Source organism: Hoplias malabaricus, chromosome 1 (assembly GCF_029633855.1).
Source record: "Hoplias malabaricus isolate fHopMal1 chromosome 1, fHopMal1.hap1, whole genome shotgun sequence".
In the NCBI taxonomy this organism is placed as follows: Eukaryota; Metazoa; Chordata; class Actinopteri; order Characiformes; family Erythrinidae; genus Hoplias; species Hoplias malabaricus.
The window spans coordinates 68744786-68770314 of record NC_089800.1 but is presented as its reverse complement, the minus strand read 5'-3'; the positions used below and the strand labels follow the sequence as shown (position 1 = coordinate 68770314).

Here is a 25529-nt window from a genome sequence, read left to right as displayed (position 1 = left end):
TTCTGATAACACCTTCATAGCCGCCCTTAGTTTCTAGCCCCTAATGCCGAACTGCACAAGCAGGGATGTAGCAGACTTAGCTACAAATCCCCTAACAGCTATCTCCACCGGTCTTACATATGCCTGCCACCTGCGTTCCCGCACCTCAGCCGCTAAATCCACATACTTCAGCTTCTTCCTTTCAAATGCTTCATCAACTGCATCCTTAAACAGAACTGTTAACTCTATGAAATAAACTATCCGTTTACTTTCAGAGTATAGCACCATATCTGGCCTAGTTAACGCAATACACTCTGGGACCTGCAGTTTTTTACCTACATCACCAGTAATCGTTATTCATTCATTCATTCATTCATTCATTATCTGTAACCACTTATCCAATTCAGGGTCACGGTGGGTCCAGAGCCTACCTGGAATCATTGGGCACAAGGCGGGAATACACCCTGGAGGGCGCGCCAGTCCTTCACAGGGCCCAGTAATCGTTAGAAAACGTAAAAGAGGAAACTAGGCATATAGTGTATCAATGTAAAATGGTGTGGTAAACAAATGCAGTGTTTCCATTTAAAGAAACACTCGCTAATATATTTTTTTTAATTACAGCTTAAAAATCATTTGATGCTTCACTGCCCTGCAGTAGGGAAAATGTAACCTCTGGGCTCAGTACAGCAGAAACTGCACTTTGTAACTTTTGGAGGTGGATAAGAAACCAACCCCTCCCTCCCCCACTCACCCTTGATTTCAGGGCCGTGCTGGAAACCTGAATGGCACTCTGCAAACATAGGGGGAGCCCTAATTTTATACAGGGACATAATTTCAATCCACATAAGGACTATAAATCCTTACAATGTATCTGTATGTCAAAAGAGAATTTGGTCCATACAACATGGTATATATCTGGACCATACTCACACACACCCACATACATATGCACACTAGTGTATGTGCGCTGTTTAAAAGTGTGTTTATGTAAAACTGAAGATTCAGGCCAGATGCTGGATACACAAGCTAGCTAGCTAACGCTGTCTCTCTCACACACACAGAGAGAGGGAGAGAGAGAGAGAGAGAGAGAGAGAGAGAGGCAGAGACAGAGACAGAGAGAGAGAGAAAATCTTAATCAATTGTCTGTGTGTGTTATTTAAACCCCCTGTTTCCAAGGGCACATTGTACTAATTCTGCTACATTCCCTTAGGAATGTAAGAACACTAGATAAAATTAAGGTGAAGGTGATTTTGAAGATTAAGTGGTGGCCAGAGTAAGGGTTAGGCTAGTTGTAGCTGTTATATTTAAGGTTTTGAGTAATTAGTGTAAGCCTATATAATGTCCCTGGTGTGCTTGTAAATTGTACTAGCAAAGTTTCTCTGTGTAATTCTTTGTGTGTGTTCGGCTGCTTTTTTTTAAAAACTTCCCTACATTTGTTTATGAAAGCTGTTTCTGGAGAAGAACCATCTGTGATGTCAGTGGAGTGACTCTGCATTCATATAATATTAATACATTTCTGCTGTCATTTCTGTGTAATCATGAGATGAAGCCTTTAGTTCTGAGGCTTTTGGAAGATTATCTCGTGTTTGTGGGCGGAAACGGTCAGTCACATGATTGTCTTACAATCACACACACACGCACACGCACAGTGCTCTCCCACGCAGGCCCCCCTGAGCAACCATCTCTGAGTGAGTGTGTGTTCATTCTAGCAGAGTGTGTGCAGCAGAGAGAGACGGAGTACACAGAGTGGTGAGTTTAACAGGAAAAAATGAATAATTTTCAGATTTGTGAGTCTGTATGTTTCCGGAGTTGTAGCTGAACATTATCAGATCTGCATAATTATATGAATGTGTGAATGAGTTTGTGTTAGTGTATTAACTTCAAATGGCATATCAGTGTAGAAGAGTAGGGATGAGTATTAGTAAGGATGAGCATCTGTATCTGTGAATATATGAAACTGATAAGCATCAGTATTATTGAGTATAAGTATCAGTAATGAGCATTATTGTGGATGAGTATCTGTAAAGACATGTAAGTATAGAAAAGTATTAATATGAATCAGTGTAAGTATAGCTGAGTATCAGTACTGAGGAGTATCAGTACAGAACAATATTAGTATTAATCAGTATCAATGTGGATAAGTATGGATAAGACTGATTTATTAATACAGATGACCATCAGTATAGAAGGGTAAAAGTATGATTGAATATCAGTATGGAAGATTCTTATTGATTATCCATTTTAATGAATACAGTTTGCTTGTTTATGAATGAGTATCAGCATTAAGCTTAATCTATAATGCATATTTTAAAAAAATTATTATTCACCCAGCCTGCTACAGCTTCTTGTTGCAGAATGATTCAGTTTGTCAGCTAATAATAAATCAAAACGTAAATCTGTTTTTTTTTTGTTTGTTTTTTTAGGTAAACACATTGTTATTATTTGCCTGTTTAATAATCTGTGTCTTAATGGATGAAGATTTAATGCAATATTTATTTGAAATTTCTCAACAGCTTGAGATGGAGCTTGAGTTTTAGCCTAGTTTTGGCTTTAGTTTTAGACAAGCAAAGATAAAATGCAAAGGTTTCTTGACAGATCCTGGTCTCCCCTTGTAAATCAAATGACGTTTATGTAGACATCAGTGCATCATCTATATTAAGTCTGTTTTGTAGCTTACCGCTTTTGTTTCGTCTTCATCATAAAGGCTACATGTGCCTAGCTTGGTTAGCAGGTGGCTACATTCAAATACTTATAAATATGGCATTTTGTGCTGTAGCAAACTCCTACAATTCTAAGAAAAGACATAATGTTTTAATGTGTGTCATGGAAATGTAGAATTCATGGTAGATGATAGCTACCATGATGAGGCTAGGAAAGGAGGCTAACTGACTTGAGCAGCTTTGCTTCTTAAATAACAATAAACTAAACTAAGACTTTGGTTGAATAAAAAAAAAAGAAACTGAAATATTAGCATTGTACTTTTGGAAATGCTTACATATTTATACTATACTGAGTCTCTCTGTTTGTCACATATTTCCCAGCATACTTTAACAGAGAGGAAATCAATATTAAATCATTCCAAATGTTGTTTACAATTAGATATGTATAGTAAAATAGTTACTGATAATGCTGTTTGTATAGTAGGTGGTATGGTACAACAGGTAGTGTTGCTGTCACACAGCTCCAGGGTCCTAGAGGTTGTGGGTTTGAGCCACGCTCTGGGTGACTGTCTGTGAGGAGTTTGGTGTGTTCCCCCGTGTCTGTGTGGGTTGTCTCTGGGTGCTCCAGTTTTTTGACACTGTCCAAAAACACAAGTTGGTAGGTGGATTGGTGGATAAGCGGTTACAGGCAATGAATGAATATACAGCCTATAAACAAATGCATTTTTTTCTGTATCACTTTAAAAAATACTACACTTATAAAGCCTTATAAATGGTTTGAATGCCTGGTTATTAATTATGCTGTAAACCTAACACCTTTATAATAGTCATTAATAAACCTTTTAACAGAGATAGGAAGTGTTACAGTGACAAATATGTGATTAAAGCCAACAGGACAAATGTTGACTGATGGAGAAGACAAAGTAAGCTCACTATTTGGCACGCTCTAAAGTTTAACAGTGTAGATAGATGTAGGTTCAACATTTGGGAATCAACAGGTCACTGGTGCCCTTTCTATCCATGTGTCATAACTGATTATTAATGACTATTAATGTATGAACAACATAATTACAATTAATAAACAGATTCAAAATGATTTACAACCCTTTATAAGTGTAGTCTTATTCTAAAATAGTACATTTTTAACAATTATTTTATTATAGCAAATATGACATGGGAGGCGAGTAGGAAGAAAATAATTCACTGACAATCCCTACGTTTTCTCTAAGGTGGCATTGAGCACATGCTGCCCCTTTGCTTAGAGAAAATGTAGGGACTCTGGGACTGTTTTGTGGAGAATTTAGTTTAATTTACATGTGAGAGCATGTGTTAGGTTTGTCTTGATTTTCTGTGAGAGTCAAGAGTCCTAAAAGTGAATAAAAGGTTAAATAAAGGTAAAAGATTAGAAACATTTAGGTGAAGTGGAAAATAGAACAAACAAACTACTATATTGAATATAATGATTATAACTGAATTTATACAACATTGCCCCTTTTTAAAACCGTGTATATGTTAATAATGAATATTGCCCCAATTTTGATTCATATGAAGGAGTAACAGTATAGCAGAGTATCAGTAGGGATAAATGTTAATAAATAAGAGTATGGGTGACTACAGAACATATCGGAGGGCAAAGTGTGGATGAGTTTATGGATATGAATTAGTATAGATGTTTCAGTCGTTTCATCATACATCCTCATCTCAGCTTAATATATTAATTCTGAGAATTTTGAAGGCTAATACGTTCAAAGAACAAATATTAGCTCTGTATTAGAAAAGAAAGAGTGGTATTGTGTCTTCATATCTGAACTCTAAGACCCTTGTTTGTATAACCGTATAAGGAAGAAAAACTTCAGCATTTGCCAACAGCATTTCCTCTGTCTGTAAGTGTGTGTGAGTGAATGTGTTGGTGCGAGGATGAGCGTGAGCAGGGAAGATTTGCGGGTTTCACCCCCCCGCAGCCTGGAGCTCAAACACAACCACAATTCAAGCTCAGATAAACTACATTACCCACAATCCCCCAACACCGTATCACCGGATGTCAGACAGGACATCAGCATGATGGAACAGAGGAAGAGGGTCACAAACACACTGCAAAGTCCGGTAAAACACACACACACACACTCTCTCTCACACACACACATACACACACACACATAGCTGCAGTAAGAAAAGTAAACAGAATAGAGTGAGTTGATGTTGGATCACATTTTACTAGGATATGTTACCACTGCAACATCTAACCTGCTACAAGGCCACCCAGTTTCTAAATGGTCTCCTGATCAATCATAGACCATCTTCTGATTAATCAACAAAAGATCTGACCAATCAGGGCCAAGTTACTAACCGAAAAATTGAACAGTCTATAATTTGAAAAAAGTATGGAAATATTGTAAAACTATAGTGACCTGTATAGTGTTCTACAGCAACAAATACAAAATAACACCAAAATATTTAGCTGTCAGGCTACAAAACTAAATTAAAATTGAACAATCAGCAGTTTTAATGCTTGTTCTTGTCTTTACAAAAAATAAATTGAGGGACTATACAGAGCAAGGCCTTACTTTAAACCACAGGAACACACAAAAAAAAACTAATGTGGGAATATTCCATTTTTGTTAAAACATTAGTAAAAACTGCATTTAGGTCTTCAGTTAATGTTTAATCAGTTAAACATTTGGATGAGTGACACTGTAAAATGAAGGGGAAACACTGCTGTTAATGTGCATTACTCCACCAAGGTTATTGCCCAACAGTACTCATATTATTATTTTTTATTATGCTTTCGTTTGTTATTATAGTAGATTGCATGAATCAGGGAATGGTAAATCAAACATGCAAAAAAAAGAGCTCTAATGATAACAATCTGAAACTCTCCAGCTGCCTTTAAAATAAAGTACTAGACTGTCCTGGAGTGGTCTGTTTAAAATAAAGTGTAGTCTGTTTGACATTTTCTTTTCTAATCCAGTGAACATACTACGTTATAAGTTTGGCCCAAGTGTGGGTCCATTGTATACATTTTCAGAAGAATGCGTGCCACTTAGACTTTGATGGTGTATTGGACATAAATACTACTCTAACACTGTCTCTGGTCTTAGCTATTATCTGTTTAAAATGATGGTTTAATGTATATTTAATGTATATGTGTTACAGTAATGTAATAGAATCTAACATGCTGCATGATTGTATAATGCGCTCTTCTGTAAGGATGCTTTTACATGCACACTTTCCCTCAACATTTCTGCATGTTAAGAGAAACCCACACTAGTGTTCGATTGCATAACAACCAACAAGTGGAGACCGTCGCCATGGTAACTGTACAGAAGGAGATAAAGCACTGGCTCTTTCCCAGATGAGCAGAAGCGGAGGAGGGAGTTCAGTCTACATTACATCCAAAGAGGAAAAAAAATATTCCAGTAACTATTACTGCAGTGTCACTGCAGAATGAAAACTGCAATATATGGTCAAAACCTGATTATCTATGATTTGTCCAAAAAAATAAAGGGGCTAAGTAGGGAGCCTGGTAGCCTTTACAAAACATCTACTATTTATGGAAGGTTTTCAACTTGATTTTGTAACATGTCTATGAGAATTTGGTGGCATTAAATGGCCACAAGATCTCTAGTGTGGATCTGGACCAGAAATGCCAACTCAATCCCTTACATATTAAATAAAGCTTCATCATTCTAGAGAATGCAGGACAGCTCAAACTGGAGAGCTTTATACCCCTTTAGAAGATGCATGGCTTTATTGGGCATTATGACCTGTCGCTCATGTGCAAAGTGCGTCATTATATTTTATTTTGTGTTTTTCTATGTGAATATACAAGCTATACAGTAATTACACAGGTTTTCTGCATGCACTGCTTCATTCATTTTGTAACACATTTTCCTGTTCAGTGTGGCGGTGGGTCCGTGTGCCAACCAAAATTACTGGGCAAATACAGACTTGATTGGGTGACATCCCCCCTAATGATAGTCATCACACTCTCACACATTCCCTTACAAACTTACACCTATGAACATTCGCGAATAGCCAATACACCTACCAGCATCAGATTGTGCTAGGAAAAAACACAGCACTTGGAGGAATCTCCAAATGGAGAGAATTTACCAAACTCCACACACAGTGGGATGTGTGACAGTGAGATTTGGAAATGTATTGTACCTACTCAAAAAACTCATATGGCACTTTTCCACTGCATGGTAGCTTCTCTACTAGACTCTACTCAGTTTTTGGTCCATGGTACCTGGTTGGTTTTCTAAAGCACAGCTCCCAGCCACCACTCCACCCCACCCCCAAAATGTAGCCAGTGATGTCACTGACTGTAGAGCTGTGAGCTCTGGAAACCATAACATTAAGTGTTGTTTACTCATACTGTATCCTTGTGTTTTTTGGGGGGACTGAACATGGCTCTGAGCAGCAGCTTAGAAAGATCAGTAGAGGTTTTTTGCAATGTCCAGCTCTCGCTGGATTATTCGCTGAATTATTAGTCAGCCAACTATCCAAGGTGAACCGTTTGAACCTCTCCAAAAAACCACAGTGTATTTTTACGCTGTTGTGAGTTGGAACAAGTGTGATCTCTATCTTGGAGATTATACAAATTACTAGTTTGTGCTGGATGTCTGCTTTTTGTCATGTAGACAATTCGGCTTGCTTTGAACCCACCATGAGCCAGGCCTGAAATAGTATCCAGTTACAGGTACCAGAGATGCTTAATGGAAAAGCAAAAAAGCCAAATAGAGCCAAGTCAAGTAGAAGAGGTCCCAAGCAGTAGAAAATACCACACCACCATAATACTTCCAGGATCTTTCTGCATTCAAACTACAGTGCGGACGTTTGCCTTAAACACCAGAAAATGACTGCTTCACTATTTAAGGTGTCAAAGCATATCTGTCTCAGTTCATCCAACAGGAGCATATTTATTACTCGCTTCCCCACAACCCTAAATCCCACAGTTTTAGAACCTCACAATTTCAAAACTGGGTGGCACGGTGGTGTAGCAGGTAGTGTCGCAGTCACACCGCTCCAGGGTTCTGGAGGTTGTGGGTTCAAGTCCCACTCTGGGTGACTGTGAGGAGTTTGGTGTGTTCTCTCTGTGTCTGCATGGGTTTCCTCACACGCTGGTAGGTGGATTGGCGACTCAAGAGTGTCCGTAGGTGTGATTGTGTGAGTGAATGTGTGTGTGTCTGTGTTGCCCTGTGAAGGACTGGCGTCCCCTCCAGGGTGTATTCCCGCCTTGCACCCGATGATTCCAGGTAGGCTCTGGACCCCCCGCGACCCTAAATTGGATAAGTGGTTACAGATAATGGATGGATGGATATATATATATGTCATGAAAAAGTTGATTCCTTGTCGCATTCCTTGTGTCAAGCCACTCTTGTACAAGAGACGTCAGAAGTGTCTCGCTTCCAAAAAGGACTGGACTGCTGCTGAGTGGTCCAAAGTCATGTTCTCTGAACATTTTCCATTTCCTTTGGAAATCAAGGTCGCAGAGTCTGGAGGAAGACAAGAGAGGAACTGAATCCATTTTGCTTGAGGTCCGGTGTAAAGTTTCCACAGTCAGTGATGGTTTGGGGTGCTATGTCATCTGCTGGTGTTGGTCCACTGTGTTTTCTGAGGTCCAAGGTCAACGCAGCCATCTACCAGAAAGCTTTAGAGCACTTTATGCTTCCTGCTGCTGACCAACATCATGGAGATGCAGATTTCATCCAACAGGACTTGGCACCTGCACACAGTGCCAAAGCTACCAGTACCTGGTTTAAGGACCATGATCTCCCTGCTCTTAATTGGCCAGCAAACTCGCCTGACCATAAACCCATAGAAAATCTATGGGGTATTGTGAAGAGGAAGATGCAATAGGCCAGACCCAACAATGCAGAAGAGCTGAAGGCCACTATCAGAGCAACCTGAGCTCTCATAGCACCTGAGCAGTGCTACAGATTAATCAATTCATGCCACGCCGCATTGCTGCAATAATTCAGGCAAAAGGAGCCCCAGCTAAGTATTGAGTGCTGTACATGGTCATACTTTTCATGTTCATACTTTTCAGTTGGCCAGCATTTCTAAAAATCATTTTTATTTTTGTGTTGGTCTTAAGTAATATTCTAATTTTCTGAGATACTGAATTTGGGGTTTTCATTAGCTGTCAGTTATAATAATCAAATTAAAAAAACAAACACTTGAAATATGTCAGTCTGTGTGTAATGAATGAGTATAATATACAAGTTTCAGTTTTTGAATGGAATTACTGAAATAAATCAACTTTTTCATGATATTCTAATTTTATGACCAGTACCTGTATATATAAACTAATGCCTTCTCAGTAAGCATGGTGCATGTATAAAATTATATATAATCACAGTTAATAAAAAAATATAATTATAATATGAAACATTAATATTATATAAGTAGTAGTTGTGAGTGAGTTTGAATTTATCAACTGCTAAAACTAGGTATTGAATGATAACCTCAAATAATGCGAGGACTGCCACGAGGAGAGATTTTGAAAAAGTTAAACCAACACATTCACAAACAGAATATCACACTTACTGAAATAATCTTATTTGGTTTTATTTATTATTTATTTGATTGGGCATTTTTTTTGTTGTTTTGTTTTGTTTTGTTTTTTCTTGGTTTGTTTGCTTGTTTTTAGCAAATAAACACTTACTGCTTTGATAAATAGCATTTTAATTCTCATAATCTCTGGTGCCTAAAACGTTTGCACAGTACTGTGTAAGAAGTTATATACTGTATAGTGAAATATATATGAGAAGTTTTGGAATGTGTTCATTTTAGGTGTTTAAGGATGAGCTGGAGTGCTTGGTGAAAGAACAGTGTTCTAAGGGCGGCAGGATACTGACACTGAACCACATCGCGGATCTCATCATGAACAACACACTCACACATACTCCAGCAAATCCAACATACAGCTCCAACGGTGAGTACACAACCCCTCACACACACAGACAGTCTTCTGTTTTCCAAACCATTAAATGCCAATTGAAATCCAGGACACTATACTCTTTAATGGAAGGAGAAATGAGAGAATATGTGTGTGTGTGTGTGTGTGTGTGTGTGTGTGTGTGTGTGTGTGTGTGTGTGTGTGTGTGTGTGTGAAATCAAACCTTTACTTCTGACACAAAATTGTGATTATTTTAGTTCTATTAAAATTAGTTCTTCTCCTTAAATGACATGATTTATGAAACAGATTTATTTTATTTTGATTTATTTAACGTTAAACCTATATAGTGCCTTTCTAGAAACCCAAGGATGCTTCATAATCAATGCAACAGTCAATTCACACACACACTGGCGTGAAGCAGCAACCAACCCGCACAGTGTACTCTCGACCAGGAGCGACCGTTCACCTGGAGGACTGCATCAGGCACTTGGGTTTCACCCAAAATAGAGCGCCAATTCATATCTGGGCATACACACATTCAGACATTCATTCACATACACACTCATTCACCCACACACCAGGACAGTTATGAGAGAAGCCAGTTTACCTAACCTCCATGTTTTTGGACTGTGGGAGGAAACCAGAAACCCCGGAGGAAACCCACGCAGACACAGCGAAAACATGGAAACTCCACCCAGATGGAACTTGAACTCAAGATCCCAGGGCTGGGAGGCGAACATGCTAATCACTTTCCCTTTATGAATTCATGAATGTTACATTCATTCAGAGTGTAAAAGATATAAATATAACACATATTACATATTTTGTTGTTTAACATGACTGTTTTTTGTAAATGTTAAGACATACCCAGAACTTAGAGACAAAATAATTTTATAGTAATTTTGTGCAACAGCAGGTGAAAATAAAAGTAGCTTTCACCAAAGGCCCAGTCTTTGCAAACATGCCAAACCTCATAAGAAAATTGTCAAATAAAAGTTAAACCAGCTTTTAATTAGCTTGTATTTCTGATCAGCTCATTTAGAGTGTGTATTTGGAAAATCCTCTGTACATTAAGGGCTCACCATGATGTGTATGTGCATATATGTAGGTGCTGGCTCTGTTAGTCCTGTGAATGATGTTTGTGGGTTGGAGTGGGTCTCTAAAGCTGAAAGACAAATCCGCTGCAAACTAGCCAGCCTGTACCGCCTACTGGACCTGTATGGATACACACAGTTTACCAATGCTTATATTACTGTGAGTAAACACACACAAATCAATGCGCACGCACATGCACACACGGCGCCAAGAGAATGTCACAATGAAGAGCTCTTCTGTTGTATGCTGAATTTGTAATGGGCAGATATAGTTCATTTTGGATGAGTGCAGCTAACAAGCATTCTGAAATACTACAGTTGGGACTTTTTGAATGTTTCTGGCCACGTTGTGATGTTTGAAGAGCCTAAGAAGCAGAGAGGAGCTCCCTGTGGGATTCTTTCTAGGGGCAGATAGATTTTTGGCAGAATTCCGCCTTTCTGGAAGGTTTTGGGAAAGGAACATGATGTGCTTAAGGAATTTGTGGCTGAGCCAGTATAGCTGCTGCCTTATTCTACCTTAAAAGGCTTTCTTGACAAATGCAGATACACACACTTAACATGGTCTATAAAAAAGTGGAAGAACAGACTGAACTGTTATTTGTAGGGTGGGATTATAAAGGTCTAATTTGTTTAGTCTGCTTAGTGAAGCTTCTTTTGCTTCTTTCACTGGTCTACCATAGTGACCAGAGCAGTATACGGTCATCTAGAAGTGACTGTTACACATTCCTCAAGAGAGGTACATGGTCAACCAGAATGATTGGTATATAGTCCTGCAGAGGACAGTGTACTAGTTGCGCTGATTACAGTTTGCTGTGTACTAGTCACTCTAGAGAGTCCTCTGGATAGATCCAGTGTGATCAGTACATTAATTTAAGTACAAATAAATATTAAATGTATGCTAAATGTATCTCTAATTCTCAGGTGCGTGTTTGTAGAGAGCAGGATCACATTCTAATTCTTCCCAAGGGTCTCTCGTTCTCAGAGGCAACAGCAGCAAGCCTGGTAAACACATATACACACACACGCACACACACACACACACACACAAACTGAATGCTGTACAAGAACCACACACTCACTCCAAGTTTGTTCTGTTGTAGATGAAAGTGAATCTGATTGGTCAGGTAGTGGAACATGGCTCAATGGATTTGGCTATTGATGAAGCAGCGTTTAAACTCCATGCTGCTGTTTACTCAATTCGCCCTGATGCAAAGTGTGTTATACACACACACACACCTGCTACTGCTGCGGTATGTACACACACACACACACACACACACACACAATTGTGAATCTGTGAGTTATGGGAACATTACATAGACGTTCATTCATTTTGTAAAACTTAGCATTAATTTTCCATACCGGTTTAACCGTAACCCAAATTCTACACCTTAACCCTACATTTGTAGAGGTCCCCACAATATGAATGTCTGGTATACACACACACACACACAGTGTTTTACTGTAAAGGCAGCTGATGTATGAAACTGTGTAACATCGCTGGCCACAAAACAGCAGAATGAGTTTGATTCCATGACTTGACAACACTTCGCTCCACCAATAAAAGTCCTCAGACAAGACTGCTAATGCTACAATCACTTATATCAGCAAGATTAGAATTGTAATCACTTTGGCTTAATAATAACAGAATATTACTAAGTCTCCAAAAATGCATGATGAGGGCAAAGTGTTGTCATCTAACAACTGTTATTTTTTAGGAAAAACAAACAAACAAAAATCAATTAAAAAAGCAAAAAAAATACCTTAAATACCACACACACATGCATCCAATGCTACAGTGTTGTTAACTAAACTCTATAATATAATGAGCTTAGTGTGTATTATATATATTTTATATTTTTGTACCAACACACTATATTTCCTGTTTCAGATTTCCTCTATGAAATGCGGCATCTTACCCATCTCCCATGAAGCTTTGCTGCTGGGGGAGGTGTCGTACTTCAGTTACCATGGGGATGTAGATGATGGACAGGAGAGGACTGAACTTCAGAAGGCCCTAGGTCCAAATGCCAAGGTAAAGTTTTGTCCAGCAGCAATCACCATAACAAATGCCTCAGAGTGAAAATGTGTAACTACACCTAGATAAAAACAGCAACTTTTGAATTGATTTAAAATGAATATAATTAAATATAAAATTTAAAGTGTCCAAGTCAAATCTGCTGCCCTGAAAAACAACATAAAAGAAAACTGCTCCCTGAAGATTCTAGACTGAACTGAAGATGCTTTTTCTGTGTGTGTGAAGGTGTTAGTGTTGAGGAATCATGGCGTACTGGCATTTGGAGAAACTATTGAGGAGGCTTTTCATTACGCGTTTCATTGTCAACAAGCCAGTGAAATACAGGTATGCACATTATTACACAAACACACGCCTCTACAATTGCTGCATTGGTTCACTTATTGACTATTTACTACATAGTATTTGATACATAGTGACATCTAGGGGACAACCCAAATAATTTTCAGACATTAATTTCAGAAAAACTGCTTAAAAAAAAAAAAGCAACAGACATGTATTTGACACATTCTAGTTCTGTCACATAAACAAATTAAATGCAGCTGTGCAGTAAATGGTAAATGTATGTAGGCAGCCTTTTATACAAGCACTCAATTTGGACACGACTAGTGTGCATCATCTGTATCCTATATTTTATGATTTTGTGAAAAGTATATTTGAGATTTCAAACATCACTACAAAATGGCTGACACACCATGCAGCTAATGTATTGTTTAAACCATTGAGAACTCACAAACACAAAACTTAATCTCTCTGGTTTCTCTTTCATACATTTTCATACACATACTTTTTCTGTATGTGTCTCTCTGTATAGGTGTGCGCAGTGCTGTGTGCAGGAGGTGTGGAGAACCTGCGTGTGGTGGATAGAGAGAGTGTGAAAGTTTCTCCCTCTGCTGAAGGAGAAATGGAAGATGGAGAGATCAGGTGGAGGGTGGGGGAAGCTGAGTTTGAATCTCTAATGAGGATGATGGACAACCTTGTGAGTGATCATTGACCTCTGTATTTGTGTGTGTGTGTGTGTGTGTGTATTTATAGTATTTACCTGTTGCTGATGCTTCTTACCAGGGTTACAGGACAGGTTACGCCTACCGTCATCCCATAGTTAAAATGAAACCTCATCACCATAATGAAGTGGAAATACCAGCAACAGTTACCGGGGTAGGGCAGGATGAACCGGACACGTTTCCATGGAGCAACATCTCTCTGCAGGGTGTGAAGAAGGAGAGAGAGAGAAAACTGTGGCTCAATTCACCAAACAGTTACACTAAAATACAGGACAACACGGTACATATACACATACACACAAACACAGACACACACACACACACCATTTGTGTGACACTCATTTTATAAATCACATTTAAGAAATGAATAGAAGTGAAATAAAGTGGATTAGAAGAAGTGAAAGAAAATGTAGCTAAACATTTACTGAGGAATAGTGATGTTCCATGTGTTTCAAATGTAATATTTTCTAAGTGCCATAAGATTTGACATGCAATTTCCTACATAGAGTGGCTCTAAACAGCCAGTTACACTGACACTCACAAGATCTAAAAGACATTTTTTACAAAAACAATTGTAAAAGTGATTATTTATTATGTTAGGTGTACAAGTAAGTTTGAAGTGTGTTTTATGTATAGTTATATTTCAGAAGAATGTTAGCCTACATAAATGCAGCATATTAATATTTAATTTTTTTCCCTAATAAAATGACAATGGTCATTTTAATACTATGCAACAGTTAAAATAATATGACAAAAAAACTTATTTGTACACCCAATATTTACATCTCTTCAATCAAATGAGTGGACCAGTGTATGCTCCATAGTGTGAGTCTGCCACATGGGCAACCATGTTTACAAAAGGTGTGGAATCTAGGCCACTGTTGTAACATGAAAAAGAATCACTGGAGAAAATAATTGTCACAGTGCCATCTTCTCACACATCAACAAATCTCCAACATTTTATGACATCAGAGCCAAACTCTTCTGTGTTTTGTGTTTGTGTGAATATTTTAGTGGACAGGCAGCTGTAAGGGCACACCCATTAGGATTGAGGACCCCAACCAGTTTGTTCCTTTAAACACAGACCCTGCAGAGGTTCTAGAGAAAAGGAACAAGGTAAGAACCCTCAAAGCCACACACACTGATTAATACATTAAACACCTATTCACAGTAACATATAATCGGAATATTATCATTATGTTTAAAGGAGCATTTTGACATTTTTACAACCATAAAGCAACAAAACACTTTTAGTGATTACATGAGTTTTTGTTTTATACAAAGTGCAACTTACATGAGATGAAAAATCTGATATATTTGTCCTTGATTTAACCTGTTTATGCTCCATGGAGGCCCCCACATCGGGAATACATCAATGGTGTCTGTATAATGGTTTCATAATTGGAAAAACAATGAGAAAAAAAAGATTGCTTATTTAACAGTTTGACCTTTGTAAACTTTTGAACAATAATAATGATACAATTTTAGCAGGTTCTAATACTTTGTTGGAGAATATTTTTTATCAACAACATACTCGAAAATCACTGTGTTGACTATATTTATTTTTATATGTACATAACTTTGGTATTTATATAATGCAATCTACACAGTTCAAAAACTGTCAGAAGTGTTCACCTGGGACAAAGAAAAAATTTGTTCAAATAAAGCGATCAAAGTGTCTGATAAAAATGTCTAAGTCTGTTTAAATGGTCCAAACAAACAATGAGATCAAAAAGTGTGATTAAACTTTATTTACTGAGCACTTTTTACTACTGGAGTTGTGATGAAACAGCTTTACAGAATTCTGGGTCCTAAACAAACCCCTAGTGTCAGAGTTTTAAGAGAACCACAGACTCAAAATAGGAACCCCATCTTCCTGAGGTTGACACTGGAGCAGACCAATAAACAGATAGCGGCTGATTGCTGATAGTTACAGTGAGTGTTCATTTGAAAAAAAAAAACCTGAAACTGAAAGTTCAAGTTTTGAGATTGAACTCTGAAAAATACAGTGTATTCATAATCAAAATAAGTGTTTGATAATTTTTTTCAGTTGTAGATTTTCATATCCAGTTGTTCTATTTTTACAGTTTTGTCTCTTATATTTATAGTTCTGTGAGGAGTTGATGTGTTCTCCCCGTGTCTGCGTGGGTTTCCTCCGGGTCCTCCGGTTTCTTCCCACAGTCCAAAAACACACGTTGCAGGTGGATTGGTGACTCAAAAAGTGTCCGTAGGTGTGAGTGTGTGTGTGTGTCTGTGTTGCCCTGTGAAGGACTGGCGCCCCCTCCAGGGTGTATTCCCGCCTTGCGCCCAATGATTCCAGGTAGGCTCTTGCCCCACCGTGACCCTGAATTGGATTGGCAATGGAACTCATTCCATGAAGCTCTGTACGCACTGTTCGTGAGCTAATCTGAAGACCACAAGAAGTTTGGAGGTCTGTAGCAACTGACTACCTTTGCACACTAATCGCCTGACGGACTGACGGAGGCGGACGCACACGCTAAAACACAACAACGTTTATTTAAACAAAATATAACTAAAACAGAGACTTGGGTAATGCAAAAACAACAGAAAACGAAGGTGGAGAGAAACAGACAGATGGAAGAGCAAACGACACAACAACAGTGGAGAATGAATTAAGGACCAAGAAAACAAACAGAAGGAAACAAAACAAAGATACTTCAACAGAAAGGCAACACAGGGAGCTAATAGAGACAGATAAAGGGACTAGACTTACATACAGAGAGCTGGACAGACTAAACCTAAACACAGAGAGCTAAAGCAAATACAACGGACAGACTTAATAACATGACATAGGAAATGACAGAGACAGACAGACCGGACTGATTAACATGGCATGGCAACAATGAAAGAGAAACAACATGACCTGGGAAGTGAAATGAATGATCAACAAACATACAGCGACAAAGGGACTTATATACACACAAGGACACCTGAGACTAATAACGAGGGTGCAGGACTACAAATGAGACACGGATGAGGAGGAGGAACAAAGACGGGACATGGGCGGAGACATGGACAATAACAAACAGAGCCATGTGCTAAGAGAGCACATGGCAGGGAAAACAGACACGACAGGACAAGGGCGTGACCCTTGGCATTCGTTGACCCTGCTTTGTCATTTTACATGGCCTACCACTCCACAGCTGAGTTGCTGTCATTCCTAATTGCATCCACTTTTCTTAAAAGACTACTGATAGCTGACTGTGGAATATTTAGCAGCGAGGAAATATCATGACTCTGACCAGCTGGAATTTGGTCAGGATTTCAAAGGGTAGCACTTGAGGCACTGAAGCTCCAGGGCTGGGAGAATATTTTATTATTATTAAAAATAGAGTCATTATTTCTTATATTTTAGTCCTTTGGAAATATATGCATGTAGATGGCTTTGATAAAGAGTAGACAAAACGAGTCCAGCATCTTTGCTGCAGCTGCACTCTATACAGAATGGCAGCAGAATAGTTAGGAGCATGTAGAGTTTTTTTCCTAAATGTTTCAGTTTTTCTATACTAAAAATTATTGTGTTTCATAATTAAATAAATTGATTTTTTTTTATTTTATTAAATGGTAATTTAGGATTTGTTTATTATATTTAATCAAAAAGAGATATGCTAAATCTATAAGGCTATACTTGCTCTTTCTATTTCATGCAGTGCAATTAGTGTAATTATTGGACCAAGAGGCAAAATTTTTTTCTGCTCAATTATTTTACTATCTAGCGAAGCTACATTATGTAATAGAGAAAAAAATCTGTTCTCTTTTCATTCAGTCCTAGCAGTTGAGTTATGATTCTGTGTGGACCTGGGACCAATTTTTTATTAATATAACTAAATCATAATGTTCATGCAGCGTTATGTTTAATTTTTTTTTCAGGTTGTCATGGCAATAGACAACTTGCACAGCTTATTCAGTTAATACAGCAATAGCTTGACTGAATTAAGCCAAGCAAATTGGTTGTTTCATAAACAGTTCCCCAGACAGAGCAAAAGGGACACGAGAGCAAGGACAACATGACTTGCTCCAAAGTAAGAACACTGAAATGAAAAAAATGTCTTCATCCTGGGTTAGAGCTAGTTAGATTTTGGCATGCATCTAAACACTTATTAAGGGAATATGAACCCATTCTCTCAATAATCTGCAGAAACCTGCTGTATAAAATATTTTCAATGTATACTTTAATGCCTAGTCATATACCCAGTGCCCCAAGCATGAATTATAAATCTGATAAAATGCAAGGACAATCATGTAGGCACTGGTGGCCTACAAATTGTACCCAGTGAGTATTTATTTGTTTGTTTGGCTTAGAAAAAATAGGCTAAAATGACTTTCAAAAATTATTTGTACCCAGATTTCTTGATCATCCTAAGACTAGTCATATAAAGTAGTGGCCATGTCTCCCCCTCTCTCACACAAAGAAGTGCTTTGTAAATAGTTGTGGCCTGTTGATGTAGCTTCATTTAGAGCTAAACATTCCTCAAAAACATGATCAGTAATAATTTAGTTTAAAAACAACGTCGTGACTTGTCTTATTTCTGTGTCTTATTTTATCTTATATTGTGCTTTGTTCTGTGCTTTAATTGTGCTCCAGTTCATTTGCCATGAACTTCTTCTGTAGGTTTATGCTGTAAGCCATATGCTTATCGATGTGTGTCCTCATGTTTCCTTTCATTATGCCCCCTCTGTTATCTTGTGATTGTGGTTCACGGGTGTTCCTTGTTTCATGTGTGCTTTAAAGCATTTCTGTGTAGCCTTGAGTATGCTGCCAATAAACCACTCATTCACAGCTCTACTTCTGGGAACTAGCTTAGATTTCTCACAAAGAAATATATCACCATCAACAGGGATGGAGAAAGAACAGAAACTAAATATCTTACACTGACCACAGAGAAGCAGCTCACAGACTGCTATAATAACACATGCTTTTTCAGATGTTCTGAGTTCAATCCAGATCTTGAGATTATTAAAGATTCAGATCTCTGATGTTAATAAAATACAGTGTGTGGTTGAAGTTTAATTGTGATAAATTAGTGACTACAGTTGGGGGCTGTTTATTCTGATTAAACAGTCTAGAGTTTTAATGTGCGACTTACATAATTAATTAATTGTCTTAAACCGCTTATCCAATTCAGGGTCGCGGTGGCTCCGGAGCATAACCCAGGATTACTGGGCGCAAGGCAGGGTGACACTCACACACACATCCACTCACCTATGGATTTACCAACGAGTGTTTTTGGACTGTGAGAGGAAACAGGAGCACGCTGTTTTTTTTTTTGTTTGTTTGTTTGTTTGTTTTTTTTTTATTTCGTTTTTTTTTTTTTATCCGAAGTATTTTGCAGAATCCATGTAAAGAAAGCAGTTTCATTTGCTTTCCAGAGCTACTCTGGAGCCCAGAAGGACTAAATCCAGAGGCTCAGACAGAGAAATAAAGTGAGAATCTTTGTACACATGAAGACAAAATAGAAGAAAGTGCTCAGCTAAAAGAGAAAAACACAGCCTGATTAATACTACAAGCACTGAGCCTCCTTGACCTACTAAAAAGTACATAGAACCTCTCAAAGTGCCATGCTGTTTCCACTTATAACCTATTAAAGCACATAAATTATATTATTTTGACCTCTCTCCTCATTTAATTTTTTTTTTAAAAACATATTTCTCATAAATTCTATGTGTTCTCATAAATGTATAAATGTATTTAAAACATTCGGTTTAGGCCTAGCAATTTTTATTCTCTCTATCATTTTATTAATTATTTTAGAATAATTCTGTGTAAAGCATGCAAATTTCAAGTCAAAAGGCAATACAACATGCAAAAACTCAAGCAAAACTTTGCGTCATGCCCCCCAACTTCCCCCAGAATTGAGGGAGAACCAGGGGTGCACATGATTCCCAGACCTGTAACGTCTGATTATATACAGCCGTGGCCTAATGGTTAGAGAAGCAAGCTTGGGACCAAAGTGTCACTGGTCTAAGCCCCAGCTAATTGTGAAGCACAGGTCTGAAATACACAGGTCCAGAATCTTGGGTCCTAGGTTTGATTCTTGCCTCACAACACTGCCTAGTGTTCTCTCCATGTTTCTTAAAGGTGCTTCAGTTTCCCATATCCAAAAACATGCTAATTGATTTTGCTGCGTAAAATTTACAATTAGCTATGCTAAACTGTCTAATCAAATTATGACAAAACAATCCAATCAAGGTGTCTGATGGAACAGTTTGATTGGTTTCACCACCTGCCTTTATCAGATCTTTGTCAGATATCTGAGAAACAGTCTAATTATTAATCTGATCTGTCTGTCTGATCAAACAGCTGAATAAACAGTCTGATCACATTTTCTGATTAATCAGATCAAACAGTGTCAATAAACAGTCTCATCAAATGTAAACAATTTGGTCAATATGATCATTTTATAGTCTGAACAGTTTGATGAAACACTTATGACATTCTGTTATACAGGCTAATTGTTCTGATTTATTATTTAATAAGTTTAAACAATCTAAACAAACAGTCTGAGTATAGTATGATCAAATATGCTGATTCAACCATCATATTTAACAGTCTGATTAGGTTGATTACAGAACAAAAGACTCAAACAGAAGTTTGAGTAAATGTCTGATAATATCTCTACCACTGATTTATTTTCTCAGATCCGAGAGCAGAACAGAGTGGACCTGATGACATCAGGTCCAAAGAGTCAGCTATTGGCTAACATCGTTATAGACACACCCCCTGGACCTGTGAGCGTTTAAGACTTTATCTGCAGTTCAACTCAAATTATTATTAATCCCATACATACTAAAGCAGAGGAATACCATGAGTGTTTTTCTCTCCAGGCCTTCATCTATGAGGATGAGGAGGAGGCAGCGTCTTTGCCTCCTAACCCCTTCAGCCAATCAGAGACAGAGTTGCAGGAGTATGCGCAGATCATAGAGAGTAAACTCAACCAATCAGGTACTCGCACCCTACTGCCCCCTGCTGGACTCAAGCTATAGCAGCTACAATGAATTCTGTTAAAAGTTTATATTTCTATACATTAAAAAAGATACTATATATGTCCAAACGTTTGTAGAAATAGTTGGGTTTTTTTTTTGTTTTTTTTTTGTTTTTTAAATTTTAAAGAAGCTGAAGATGTCACTGATTTTGAAGAAACCACAACGACCTATGGCTCTACCGTCTCTCTGTCCTTCTCTCCACTGAAGAGTCCAGAGAAAGGAGGTCTGTATTTATTCCCTCACTCATTCATCTATGCATTTATCTCTTTCACTCTTTCCCAGTAATTTCTTTCTTAACAAATTTGTTAATTAATTCATAAAAAGCAAATAACTCTGTCTCTCAGACTCCCTGTCGGCTCTGCTGCAGGATGACGATGATGTCACCCTGCAGGTTACTGAGGTCAGCATCACTAAGGAGATGGAAGTTTCCATAACAACTGCTGTTGCTGACAACATACCAGATATGGATCCTGCTGACGGCCAATCAAAGACCCCAAAAAAGAAAAAAAAGAAGTTCCGCACTCCCTCCTTCCTGAAAATGAGTAAAAAGAAAGTAAGGGAAAAAGGTAAAGAAAGAGAGAAAGAGAAAGAGAAAGAAAAGGAGAAAGAAAGCAATAAAGATACAGTGAGGGAGAAAGAGAAAGAAAAGGAGAAAGAAAGCAATAAAGACACAGTGAGGGAGAAAGAAAAAGAAGGAGAAAAAGAAGAGAGAGACAAGGAGAAAGAAACAGATAAAGAAAAGGGGAAAGAAAATGAAAAAATAGGTGAAAAACAACAGGAGAAGGAAGAAAAGGAATAAACAGGAAATCTTTAGGAGGTTTTTTATGTGATTGACAGTGGTGGATTGTGGGTAATGTAGTTCATTTAAGGGCTGTGTAAGGGAAAATATGTTTAAGTATTTTAAAGCAATCCAGCTGATATGCTGAAGTTCACTGAGAGAGAAGGCGGCTGGTAATATCGCCATCACTCTGCAGATTAGTAACTAATCACTATTAATAAGATAAATAATGTAATTCATATAATGCCTCATATTAACTGTGTGATTTACACTATAGATAGTGTGCGTGAGTTAAGCTAATAATTTTTGTGCCATTTGCGGTTTAATTGCGTTTCTGTGTGTGTGTTGGGAGTGTTTAGAGTAAGAGGTCATGGGGCGGTAGGTGTAATAATTACTAATATTTCAAACTCAGAGAGGATGAAACAGTTGGCTTATGGTTTATTATGCTCTTTATTCTTGAATGTTTGATGCTGAGTGCTGGACTGGACCTACAGAGTTAAATTGAGTGTGTACATAGTGATTGAGTTTAATATAAAGTGTATGGTTGGTGTTTGAAAGCGGGAGGCCGAGCCTGTTTCAGAGTAAACACACACTGGAATTTTTAAACCTGTAAATACACAGATCTGTGTTTGTGTGTTCTGTAATAAATACAGTCAGAAACATCACAACCTGCTTCCTTCATTATGACCTGTGTGTGCGTTGGCATGTGTGTGTTTTATAAGTAATAAAGTTACAAATTACAAAATACATTATATTAAAACATGAACACATTAATCTTATACTCAAGAACGCTTTTGGACAGGGGTGTCCAAAGTCCGGCCCCCGGTAAGATTTCAATTGGAACGCGGCTTCACTTTTAAGAACACGTCTTGGCAGTTTATTTTTTCACCTCACGGTGGCAGCAGTGCGCTAATGTATAAGATATTGCACCACTGTGTTTATGGACTAAGCTAAACTGTAACACCAGTCATTTCTCAGGGTCAGCAAAGTAATTCAGAGAACGACATTTGGACAAAAAATAAACGCAAAGTTGACAGTGAGAACCAGCGATTTCAAGGGAGGGGGAAGTATTTGTGAATTGTGAATTTTTGTGAATTGAATATTTGTGAATTGTAAGTGAATTGTTGGATTTCACCCTTTTTTGATTTCCGGCAGCTGTTAATACTCCAAAATGAAATTTAGTAGTTAATAAATATAACATTTTCTATAAATATAACCTTTTCTGTAAATTTTTACTACACTGTTGTAAACAATGGGGCGGCACAGTGATGCAGCAGGTAGTGTCGCGGTCACACAGCTCCAGGGACCTGGAGGTTGTGGATTCAAGTCCCGCTCCGGGTTACAGTCTGAGGAGTTTGGTGTGTTCTGTGTCTGCATGGGTTTCCACCGGGTGCTTCGGTTGCCTCCCACGGTCCAAAAACACAGCTAGTAGGTGGATTGGCGACTTGAAAGTGTGTGTGTTGCCCTGACTGGTGCCCCCTCCAGGGTGTATTCCTGCTTTGTGCCCGATAATTCCAGGTAGACTCTGAACCCACCACGACCCTGAACTGGATAAGCTGTTACATATAATTAATTAATTAATATGCCGTTGCAGGAATAAACCTGAATTATATATGGAGAACTATAACTATATTATATAACTATAATTAATGATTTAAACTATAACTTGCATTACCATATGTAATTTAGAATGCATGCTATAGACAGTTTATTACTAGAACCAAAATATCCTCCAGTAATAGTGATAACTAATGCCAAACAGAGTGCAGCAGACTCTCACAAACAAGCAGGAATACACCCTGGAGGGGGCGCCAATCCTTCACAGGGTGGAACACACATACACACATACACACACACACACACACACACATTCACTAAACACACCAATGTGTGTTTTTGGACTGTGGGAGGAAACCGGAGCACCCAGAGGAAACCCACGCAGACACGGGGAGAACACACCAAACTCCTCACAGACAGTCACCCAGAGTGGGACTTGAACCCTCCCAAAAAATAAATAAATAAATATAAACAACCTCCAGGTCCCTGGAGCTTTGAGACTAGGACACTACCTGCTGCATCACTGTGCCGCCCTGACTATTAATATACATAATTAAATTAAATAATAAAATTGAATATTCATTAATTTATTTATTCATTATCTGTAAGCGCTTATCCAGTTCAGGGTCGCGGAATACACCCTAGAGGGGGCGCCAGTCCTTCACAGGGCAACACAGGCACACACACACATTCACTCACACACTCACACCTACGGACACTTTTGAGTCGCCAATCCACCTACCAATGTGTGTTTTTGGACTGTGGGAGGAAACTGGAGAACCCGGAGGAAACCCACGCGGACACAGGGAGAACACACCAACTACTCACAGACAGTCACCTGGAGTGGGAATCGAACCCACAACCTTCAGGTCCCTGGAGCTTTGTGACTAGGACACTACCTGCTGCATCACTGTGCCGCCCTGACTATTAATTAAATTGAATATTGCAGTTTTCAAATGCGTTCAGGGAAACTCACAATGCATTAACACAATATTGGGTTTAAAGTCAGCACAACACTAAATTGCATGGAGTTTGTCAACTTTTGTTTTCCTGGTTACTCTGAGGAGCAGGGCCGAGCTGGAGGATGAGTTCAGGACTCAAGGCAAGGCACAGTTAATGAGTACACTTAATCAGCGTGATTCTCTCACTGCGGAAGAGGAAGAAGTGAAACCTGTGGAACAGGTATGACACAGAAATACCACACAACCGACATTCAGCTACTGCAGTCTTACTGATATCTTATCTCTGCTATCTGTTTTTTTTTTTTTTGTTGCTTTTCAATTTTGACAGAATTTGTAATACAGCAGCTGTTCTTTATTGTCCCAGAATATCATGACATATGAACCAGAAGATGCCTTCCACACTCAAATAAATCTAAATGATTAATTGAAAAAAGAAATCTAAACATTAGATAAAATCTTATCTTCTTTGTATGAAAATTCTGAAAACTCAGTTATTAAAAATTAACTGATATCTCCCCATGGACATTCAGATGAACTAGATCTAGTCTGTACGCACGTAGTGGAGTATACCCTTGACATATTATTCATATTTCATTTGTCTTCATTTAATAGGACTCCTCTGAAGACAGAATCTGCGGCTCCAGTGACAGTAACTACACACAGCAGTCTATTTCAGAAGGCCACTGAGGAGGAGGAGTTGTTGCTGTTGCTGCTGACCTGAATGTCAGTGATCAAAACTATCTTTACATTATTGAGTGCTTCCAAACAGAGATGAGTCAGTTGTTTAAGCACTTTCTTTATGGCAAAAAGGGAAAAAAAGTCAGTGGTGTAGTTCCCATTTGCTGCAGTAGTTGCTATGGGAATGCCTTGGACTAATATTTGTAAAATATGTGTAAGGATTTTATGGCAGTTAGCTACATAAACATTAGTGATAATGAGTGATTTAATTCTAGGCCACAAACGCCACTCATCCCAAAGCTACTGGAGTACATAGTACACATCTGCACAGTCTGACAGCTTAGTTTTGGCATGATCTTTTCAATCACTGTCTCCAAAAACGTATTGAGCAGGGTCACCTTAGCCACTTGCAGACATAGAAGAAGAAGAATCAATGTCTACATCTTTGATGTATCAGTTCAGACAAACTCTTTTTGCAGAAGTTGTCCAACAAGAAGGGGAACCTGAATAACAAGTCTTTGAATTGCTCAAAGGTGCAGAAAATGAGAGCCTGGTGTCCCCACCTCAGTCCAGATTACCTCTCAGGTCTCAGATCCAATACAATCATATAATCTCAGTTAACTCTAGTGACTTATACTTATTCCAATAGCTAACACATCTTTAAAATCAGTCTGTTTTTGTACCATGTATTTAAATATTTTTACTTGTTCTGTTATGTCACTCATAAGCAATGACCGAGGTGTTTACCCCATGTCACTTGTAAAAGCAGGTGTATTGATGAGATGTTTGGCACTGAGAAAATAAAAGAATGAATGAATGAATGAAACTATTTTTATTTTAAAAGAGTATTTGGTGTGAGTATAAACTATTAAA

At 38.2% G+C, this 25529-nt stretch overlaps 1 protein-coding gene across 2 annotated transcripts; it reads left to right on the top strand.

Annotated features, from left to right (window-relative positions):
• Window positions 1-1677: 1677 nt before the first annotated feature.
• add3b (adducin 3 (gamma) b) lies at window positions 1678-24950 on the top strand. 2 transcript variants are annotated; one of them, XM_066671912.1, is made up of 17 exons: window positions 1678-1728; window positions 4528-4742; window positions 9438-9579; window positions 10652-10797; window positions 11559-11639; window positions 11738-11887; window positions 12529-12672; window positions 12901-12999; window positions 13487-13651; window positions 13738-13956; window positions 14691-14792; window positions 20337-20426; window positions 20523-20640; window positions 20809-20904; window positions 21026-22571; window positions 24087-24198; window positions 24591-24950. In XM_066671912.1, the coding sequence occupies exons 2-15, from the start codon at window positions 4557-4559 to the stop codon at window positions 21478-21480; spliced, it is 2193 nt and encodes a 730-aa protein (XP_066528009.1). In that variant the 5' UTR covers window positions 1678-1728; window positions 4528-4556; the 3' UTR covers window positions 21481-22571; window positions 24087-24198; window positions 24591-24950. The 2 variants fall into 2 exon arrangements, with proteins under 2 accessions (XP_066528009.1, XP_066528017.1); XM_066671920.1 differs by lacking the exon at window positions 4528-4742 and having other exon boundaries at window positions 1709-1728.
• The last annotated feature ends 579 nt before the right edge of the window (window positions 24951-25529 follow it).

Coding starts and splice junctions, on each gene's coding strand:
- add3b (XM_066671912.1), top strand. CDS start 4,557: ATGAGCGTGAGCAGGGAAGATTTGCGGGTTTCACCCCCCCGCAGCCTG. Junction 11,640..11,737: donor AGGCAACAGCAGCAAGCCTG/GTAAACACATAT, acceptor GTTCTGTTGTAG/ATGAAAGTGAATCTGATTGG. Junction 13,000..13,486: donor AACAAGCCAGTGAAATACAG/GTATGCACATTA, acceptor CTCTCTGTATAG/GTGTGCGCAGTGCTGTGTGC.